The sequence below is a fragment of the Aedes albopictus genome, chromosome 1 (assembly GCF_035046485.1).
Source record: "Aedes albopictus strain Foshan chromosome 1, AalbF5, whole genome shotgun sequence".
In the NCBI taxonomy this organism is placed as follows: domain Eukaryota; kingdom Metazoa; phylum Arthropoda; class Insecta; order Diptera; family Culicidae; genus Aedes; species Aedes albopictus.
The window spans coordinates 64,421,115-64,430,481 of record NC_085136.1 but is presented as its reverse complement, the minus strand read 5'-3'; the positions used below and the strand labels follow the sequence as shown (position 1 = coordinate 64,430,481).

At 48.7% G+C, this 9,367-nt stretch overlaps 1 protein-coding gene across 1 annotated transcript; it reads right to left on the bottom strand.

Annotated features, from left to right (window-relative positions):
- Positions 1-6,424: 6,424 nt before the first annotated feature.
- On the bottom strand, positions 6,425-7,009 carry LOC134288497 (uncharacterized). The gene has a single exon (XM_062853537.1). The coding sequence runs from the start codon at positions 7,007-7,009 to the stop codon at positions 6,434-6,436; it is 576 nt and encodes a 191-aa protein (XP_062709521.1). The 3' UTR covers positions 6,425-6,433.
- Between the last annotated feature and the right edge of the window lie 2,358 nt (positions 7,010-9,367).

Below are 9,367 nucleotides of genomic sequence, written 5' to 3'. Positions count from 1 at the left end.
CCAAGAAATTATCAAGAAATTCCTCTAGAAATTCCTTCAGTAATTCCTCCAGAAATTCCTTCAGTAATTCCTCACAGAATTCCTCTAGGAATTTCTACAGGGATTTCTTCAAAAATTTCTCCAGAAAGTACTCCAGGCATTTCTCCAAGAATTACTTCATGAATTTCACCATAAATTATTCCAGGAATTCCTCCAGAAATTACTTCGGGTACTACTCCAGGAGTTCCTCCAAGAATTCCACCGGAAATTCCTCAAGGAATACCTCCAGAAATTCCATCAGGTATTTTTCCAGGAAGTCTTCTTGGAAATACTCCAGGCATAACTCCAAGAATTTCTCCGTGAGTCACTCCAGGTATTACTACAGGATTCCTACAGATGTTTATCCAGGAACTACTGCAAGATGTCCTCCATTTTTTTTCCAGGAATTCCTCCAGTGATTTCTTCATAAATTTCTCCAGTAAATTCTTTAGAGATTCCTTCAGAATTCCTTCCTGTATTTCCTCCTGGAAATCGTCCAGAAATTTCGCCAGTGATTCCTTTAATAAATCTTCTATGGATTCCTCCAGGAATTCGTACAGAATATCCTCCAGAAATTCCTCCTGACATTCCTCCAGAAAACACTCCAGGAATTCCTCTAAGAATTTCGCCAGTGATTTCTTTCGTCCAGAAATTTCGCCTATGATTCCTTTAATAAATCTTCTAGGGATTCCCCCAGGAATCCCTACAGAATATCCACCAGAAATTCCTTTAGGTATTCCTCCAGTGACTCTTTCAAAAACTCCTTCAAGGCTCACTACAGGTATTTCTCTAGGAATTCCTAATGAAATTTCTCCAAGGAAATCCCCCAGGAATTATTCCAAGACTCCCTCCAGGTATTTCTCAAAAAAATCCTCCAAGGATTATTTTAAGAGTTTCTCCAAGGATTCCACCAGGGATTCTTCCAGGAAGTGATTCCAGAAAGAAACTCCGAAGGAATTCCTGGGAGGAATTCTTAGATAAATTTCTGGATGACATCCTACCTAGAGGAATTACTGGAGTGATTCCTGGAGGAATTCTTGGAGTAAGCTCTAGCGGAGTTTCTGAAGCTTTTCCTGAAAAAAAATATGAAGCGCTTCCCAGAGGAATCTCTGGAGTAGCTCTTTAAAGAATTCCTGTACCTGAGATAATTCCGTAAAGAATTCCTGGAAGATTAACCGAAGGAATTCTTGGAGGAAATTCTAGAGACATTTCTTGAGGAAATCCTGGAGTAATTCCTAGAGTAGGTTCTGGAATAGTTTTTGGAGAAAGCCTTGAAGTAATTCATGGAGAAATTATTAGAGTGTTTCTGAGAGGAATTCCTGGGGGATTTCCTCGGAGAAATTTCATTAGGAATTCCTAGAGAAATACCTGTAGTGAGCCTCGAAGGAGTTTTTGAAAGAGTCACTGGAGGAATACCTGGAAGAATTCAAGGAGGAATCCCTGGAGCTATCTCACAAGTTATTTTTGGAGGATTTCCTGGTGGAATTCATGGAGAAATTCTTGGAGGAATTTTTGAAGGAATTACTGGAGGAATTTATGAAGGAATTCCTGGAGGAGTTTGTAAAGTAATTCCTGAATAAATTTCTTCAAAAATCCCAAGAAGAACTGTTCGAGGGATTTTTGGAGAAATTCATAGAGGGATTCTTGAAGCAATTCTTGGCGGAAGTCTGGGAGGAATTCCTAAATAAACTTTTCTAGGATTTCTCCCAGGAAATCCTCCAGAAATTCCTACAGGATCTTCCCCAAAAATCACTCCAGAATTCTCCCTGAAAATCCTCCAGAAATTATTCCAGAAACTGCTACGGGAACTCTCCCAAGAATTCTTTCAAGATTTCAATCAAGAATCCGTTCAAATTTTTTTTCAAGAATTCCTACAGAAATTCCTGGATGACATCCTACTGTTACTTCCGTTTTCTCCTTCCATGTTATTGGGTCCCCCCTCCGGGCCGCTATCTCCACCCGCTGTACGTAGTCGCTTTCGTGATCTCTTGTCTGTCTGTCTGTCTGTCTGTCTGTCTGTCTGTCTGTCTGTCTGTCTGTCTGTCTGTCTGTCTGTCTGTCTGTCTGTCTGTCTGTCTGTCTGTCTGTCTGTCTGTCTGTCTGTCTGTCTGTCTGTCTGTCTGTCTGTCTGTCTGTCTGTCTGTCTGTCTGTCTGTCTGTCTGTCTGTCTGTCTGTCTGTCTGTCTGTCTGTCTGTCTGTCTGTCTGTCTGTCTGTCTGTCTGTCTGTCTGTCTGTCTGTCTGTCTGTCTGTCTGTCTGTCTGTCTGTCTGTCTGTCTGTCTGTCTGTCTGTCTGTCTGTCTGTCTGTCTGTCTGTCTGTCTGTCTGTCTGTCTGTCTGTCTGTCTGTCTGTCTGTCTGTCTGTCTGTCTGTCTGTCTGTCTGTCTGTCTGTCTGTCTGTCTGTCTGTCTGTCTGTCTGTCTGTCTGTCTGTCTGTCTGTCTGTCTGTCTGTCTGTCTGTCTGTCTGTCTGTCTGTCTGTCTGTCTGTCTGTCTGTCTGTCTGTCTGTCTGTCTGTCTGTCTGTCTGTCTGTCTGTCTGTCTGTCTGTCTGTCTGTCTGTCTGTCTGTTTTTTTTTTTTTTTATTCTAGGAGTCCAAAAATCTTCTAAAGACGCTGTGTGGGATTCGAATGTGCGCCTACCCACTAAAAACACTCTCCTAGTTCACCTCCACCTTAAATTCCCCTCCGGTACCACCATGCAGTATTTCTTCGGAGGGGAGGCGTTTTGTGCCTTGTGCACCATCACCAATTTGTTATTCTACGCTTTTATTGTTATAGTTTCCTAAGCTCTTTCGCTACCTTCATGCTGAGCCATTTAGCTCTTGCTATTAATTTGTTTAACTTCTAGCGTTTCACCGATCAGCGTGCAACATGCGTCGTGCTGAGCCATTTAGCTCATGTTAGTGAATTTGTTATTTTCCTATTTTTGTCGCCATTCAGCGACACTTCAACTCCAGTCAGTGCACATTACAATTTGTTAATTTGTTAATTTGCAATTTGTTAATCTTCTACGTTTTTTCGCCATTAAGCGCAGTTCACCACGATCGCTCGCTACTCGGATAGCCCCCGGCGGTGGACCCATCCTACTCCGACGAAGAGTTCCCCGGCGATGGAAGTTCTTCCGAACCGATCTTCCCGGGTCGGCGTCAGGGTCAGTCCTGAGATTCCGGTTGGAGACTGGCTTCCGGTTCAAAGGCGCCCCAACGACCGTTCTCCGGTGCTTTTCACGGCCTACTCTGTCTAGTCCCCGGCGGTGGACCTAGCCTACTCCGACGGAGAAAATCCCCGGCGACGGAAGTTCTCCCGAACGCGCAGTTCAATCACGACCGGCCATGTGCCGAGGTCGACCCAGCGATTCCGGTTGGAGGTTGGCTTCCGGTTCACTGGCGCCCCGACGACCACAAACCAGTACTACGTCACGGTCTACTCGGTCTTGTCCCCGACGGTGGATCAAGCCTACTCCGATCGCGGTCAGAGATCCTCTGGTCTTCACGCCATTTCCTTTGCAGCTCGGACAGTATTCGCCTTACTACGCGGTCGACGGCGTTCCATTTCTCTTCTTCGCGGCACATTTCGCGGACGACATTGTCAGCTGTCATACCAGGCAAATCCCTGCGCGCTTCGTCGAATCTGGGACATTCGAAGACGACGTGCTCTGGTGTCTCTTCTTCGGTTCCGCACTCTGGACAGAGAGGCGAAGGTGCGTGACCAAACCGATGCAGATATTTCCGGAAGCAGCCGTGCCCGGACAGGAACTGCGTCAGATGAAAGTTCACCTCTCCATGCTTCCTGTTCACCCACTCAGATACATTCGGGATGAGCCGATGGGTCCACCTTCCATTTCCCGCATTGTCCCACTCTTGCTGCCACTTAGACAACGAATCCGTTCTAACGATGCTCCGCACGTTCCTTGTATTCCTTCGCTGATAGCATTCCACGTCCTCGGCCAGGGTAATGCAAATGGGCATCATCCCAGCGATAACGCATACTGCCTCCGATGAAATCGTACGATAGGCGCTTGCGACCCGCATGGCCATTAGTCGGAACACTCTGTTCAGCTTCCCTCGGTTACACTGTGTTTTCAGCGCTGCGGCCCAGGCCGGAACTGCATATCTCAGGGTTGAGGTTGCAACGCTAGCCAGAAGGCGTCTCTTGCTGCTTCTCAGTCCGCCGACGTTTGGCATAATCGTAGCAATCGCGTTGACAGCCTTCGACGCCCTTTCGCAGGCGTAATCGACGTGTGCGTTAAAATTTAAACGGTCGTCGACCATCACCCCCAGGTGCTTCAGCGCACGCTTCGACGCAATTTCGTATTCTCCGACGTTGATGTTTACTGATTGAACGGCTTTCCGGTTGCTCACTAGCACTACTTCCGTTTTATGATGAGCCAACTGTAGTTTAGCTCCCGTCATCCACGCTTCAACGGTGTCCAACGCCTCCGCCGTCAACATCTCGACCTCTTCTAGCGTCTCGCCGGTTACCGTAAGAACGACATCGTCCGCGAATCCAACGATTTCAACTCCACTGGGCAGCTGCAATGTTAGTACTCCATCGTACATCGCGTTCCAGAGCGTAGGACCTAGAATGGAACCTTGTGGCACCCCTGCCGTAATCGTGGTTGATTTTTGGCCCAACTCCGTTTCGTACACCAGCACTCTGTTCTGGAAGTAACTTTCCAGTATTCTGCACAAGTAACTAGGAACACGCATCCTGTGTAGTGCTACGGCGATAGCCTCCCAGCTAGCACTATTGAAAGCGTTTTTCACGTCGATTGTTACTACCGCGCAAAACCGTTTTCCTCTCCTCTTTTGCGTGGCTGCCTTCTCTGCACTATGCACGACTGTCCGGATTGCATCCACCGTTGAGATACCCTTTCGGAACCCGAATTGCTTCCTCGATAGACCATTCTCGCTCTCCGTGCAATGTGTGAGCCTGTTAAGGATTATCCTTTCCAATAGCTTCCCGAGGGTATCCAACAAACATATGGGTCTGTACGATGCTGGATCCCCTGGCTGCTTCCCCGGTTTCGGCAGTAAGACCAACTTCTGGATCTTCCATCTATCTGGAAAATAGCCTTCATCAAAGCATTTTTGCAATACTATCCTGAACATGTCAGGGAACGCCTGTATCGCCGTTTTCAGCACTACATTGGGTATTCCATCCGGGCCAGGAGCTTTCTTCACCTTCAGACCCTTCGCAACTATTACTAGCTCTTCGTTGGAGATCCGTGAACCTCTGGATTCATCTTCTTCGTCCTCGTATGGCGTAGGCGGCCACAGCGTTGGATCATGGTGCGGAAAAAGGCCTTCCACGATCGTCTTCAACTTTTCCGGGCACATTTCAGCGGGGGTCGCCGGGCCCTTCAACTTTGCCACCACGATTCGATAGGCGTTACCCCATGGGTTGGCATCAGCTTCTTGGCACAGTTCTTTGAAGCAGTTCAACTTGCTCAGCCTTATCTCCCGTTTGAAAGCCGCGCGAGCTTCGCGAAACACGAGTCTCCGTTCTTCTCTCTCGACATCAGTTCTTGCCCTCTGAACACTTCTTCTGGCTCTGAGACATGTAGCACGTAGGATACTGAGTGATCCATTCCACCAGTAAGCTGGGCGCCGTCGGAATCTGGGCTCCAACTTCCTTGGCATTGATGCGTCACAGGCTGTTGCTACCGCTTCTGTCAGCTCCTCTGCGTCGAGATTTGCACCGCTGTGTGTCCGAAGCGCCTCGATGAAGAGACCCTTGTCGAAGTCCTTTATCTTCCACTTCCGCTCTCGGGTCCTCGTTCGTCTCGTTGCCGAATAGGCTCGCCAGCCGACGGTGTAAGTTATCGCTTGGTGATCGCTGTGGGAGTACTTCTCGCTGACTCTCCAGTTCATGTCCTCCGTAAGCGAAGGACTGCAGAACGTGACATCGATTATTGATTCACGTCCTTCTCTGCGGAATGTGCTGACCGTACCGTCATTACAAAGCTTTACGTCCAGCTTCGCCAGGGCTTCCAGTAAGCTGTATCCTCTTGAATTGGTAAGTCTGCTACCCCACTCCACGGCCCAGGCGTTGAAGTCACCTCCGATGATAACCGGCTTTCGTCCAACCAGCGCGTCGGTGAGTGCATCCAACATCCTGTTGTACTCTTCGTCCGTCCACCTTGGAGGTGCATAACAACTGCACACGAAGATTCCGTTGATTTTAGCAATTACGAAACCGTCATGTGAGCATTCGATCACTTCTTGGATAGGGAATCTACCCATGACTTGAATTGCCGCTATCTTAGCTCTATCGGCCACCCAGTTGCCGTTCTCGGGGGGAACCCGATACGGCTCCGCAATAATCGCAACATCACACTTTGACTCTGTTGTCGACTGCCACAACAGTTGCTGTGCGGTGTCGCAATGATTCAGATTTATTTGAGTTATCTGCATCATTGTTGGCCTGTCCTCGCCTTTTTGTAGGCCGGGCACTTAAAGCCTCCAGTCGGATGATCATTTCCGTCCTCCGGCTTGCACAGCATGCACCTGGGTTGCTTTGTGCAGTCCCGAGCAACGTGTCCGTTTCCACCGCATCTCCAGCACCGTTCGGACCTGTCCGGACCCTTGCAGTTCCTCGAGTGGTGACCAAACTCCGTGCACCTGTAACATCTCTCCATTTGCTTGGTCAAACGGGGAGCCAGTCGCAGCGAGCACACCGCCCATCCAACTTTGACCTTGTCATTCACCAGCAGCTTGTTGGCAGCATCCGCCGGCAATCGGATTGTCGCCGTCTGGGTGCCTCCATACGACTTCCTTATCCGAATCACCATCGGCCCTTCGACGTTGCACTGCGCAGTCAGTGCGCGCTTCAGATCTTCTTCGGTAGTGACCTCGTCCAGATCCTTGATTTCAATCACCGTCTCCTGTGACAAGGCTCTCACGTTAGCCTCGCTGCCCAGGGATTTGGCAACAAGCTCCCTGAACGCCGAGCTCTTAATCATCGGATCTTTCCTGAGCTCGAACAGCATCTCTCCTTTTTGGGTGCGTCTCGTCTTCACCACGTTTTCGCCCAGCTCCTTCAACTCCGGGTCCTCCTTCAATTTACTAAGGAGAGCAGCGTACGTCGTCTTGTCGTTCGCCTCGACGATCAATGCGTCGCCCTTTTTCCTCTCCCTTGGGCGCCGGTGCTTTTCTTCCTTCTTCTGTTCCTTCTTCTGTTCTTCTTTCTCCTTTCGCTTCTTCTTCTTCTTCGCCTGCTGGTTCTCGACAGTGCGCCATCCATCATCACTCCGATTGCTGGCACGCTCCTGTTCGCTTCTCTGTTTCTTCGGGACTTCCTCCTCGCCTGGCGTGTCCCGGCCCCTTTTCTCTGAGCGAGTATTCCGGTGGCTCTTCGGCGTCTCCATGCTTTCAACCGTTGCTCGTTCCGTTGCTTCCATCAGAGACTTCTCGGCTGTTTCCACTCTCAGCTTGAGCGCCTTTTGCTCGCGTTCGGCGGCTAAAACAGCAGATTTGATGTTTGCCACCAGCTGCTTAATTTTCAGGTGCACGTTGTGTTTGTCCTTCACAAACTCGTACAGTTCGTTCACCTTCTTCCTCACCTCACCCAGACCCGACTCCTGTACAACACTGCTCTTCGAGGTCGGTGTGAACACTCGTTGGTTCGAAGTCCCGAGCTCCCGTTGGCTCCCTTGGGGCTCGCTCCGTATCGCGCTGCTACTCGTTCTCGCAGCTGTTTCCAGCGGCGTCACTGGTGATCGCTGCACCACTCCACTTCTTCTGAACGCGTCCGCGTTCTCTCCAACTACTTCGGTATAGTTTGGTGTCTCCATTCTATTGGGTCCCCCCTCCGCACCGCTATCACCATCCGTTGTATCTAGTCGCTTTCGTGATCTCTTGGTTGTCTATGAAACAGGGAGGCCAAGCGAGGGTTGAACACGTTCCTTCATGGGGTCCGTGTCCAGAGCCAGATCAGCGTAAGTCGGGAATGTTCCATCCGAGCCTAGTACCCATCAACGTGATGGACAGATGATGAACGTATCCGGAGGCCTGCCAAGGTTTTACCGGGACGGAGGCAAACGTGCCATTAGCCCACTCGCCGTTTCAAGTTGGTGTCACCCTACTTTACTCAGGGAGCAGAATAGCCCGAATGTCAGCCCATCGTCGCCATCCAATCCATAATCCGTAGTCCGGTGTCGTTAGCGTTTACCAGTATGCCATAATCAGGATCTTACTGGCATCGATCCTGATGTGCCGGTTGGCACTCCAGATGTTTGGGCTGTCTGTCTGTCTGTCTGTCTGTCTGTCTGTCTGTCTGTCTGTCTGTCTGTCTGTTTCTCAAATCATTGTTACAATCGTAGATATTCAGCTAAAGTATTTCGAATATTTTACGCAAAAACTTTCAAAGATTTCTGAAGACGTTTTGTGTCATTTCCATACTAACGTTCCATACTTCCTCATTATAAACCTTCCCATTCTTAATTCAAACAAACTTTCGCAAGCACTCTCAGCTAATCAGATTGTGCCACTTGATACCACCGGATTAACAAACCATCAGAACTCTCACCTTCCGAGTTCACCGTTGCGTTGGTTGTAGACACGAAACGACATCGATCCTTTTCCCGGTTGAACCCTTTCCAAAAACTTCGAAAATCCGGCTCATTCGGTGGAAGGAGTTAATTGAAACATTTAAATATATAATTATTGCCGTCGCCATGGCGCGCCAGTTGGAATGAGATGAGAATGAATCTCATACAAAAGAGGAATATCCGCCGCGAAAATTACTTACCTTCAGCTCTTTCAGTCAGTCAAGCCAGTAGTCGTCTGAATGGAAATCGGTAATGCGGAAACGCAAGCGGAAAAAGGACCAACTACGATGAACGAACGACGTCGTCGTTGGTCTAACGCGAGAGAAGCAATAAAAACTTATTGGAAAAGTTTTGGTCGGGATTCTGGTTCTCGGTGCACGGTGCACAGTGGTTGAAATCGCGAAAAACACGATCGAAAATGACTAAATTGTAGAAAAATATTGCCGAAGACACTTTTGCTTCATCTTTTGAAATGACAAAACCTTTTTGAACATAGCATACCAATATGTTTACATTTTCTCACTGAAAATTCGGACGACAGCGTTTCTCACTATCGCAACCACTGTGCCGGGATGTCATCGAAATCTTCGAGAGGATGAGGCGAGGCGAAAGAGTTCGCCGGATTGATTGACTTAATCACCTCTCGCGTTTCCTTCCGCGAGATGATTTCATTATACCCCCCAAAGTTTTGGCGGAAATCATCATCCAAGTAGGCTGGGAATCCCACCAGCTGCAAGAGATTTGCAGCTTCTTTCTTTCCGTTCCGTTCCGTCCCAGGCGAAAGGCTTTCGAAGACAA

Excerpts from the sequence above, each read along its gene's own strand:
- LOC134288497 (XM_062853537.1), bottom strand. The coding sequence starts at position 7,009 with ATGCTGTTCGAGCTCAGGAAAGATCCGATGATTAAGAGCTCGGCGTTC.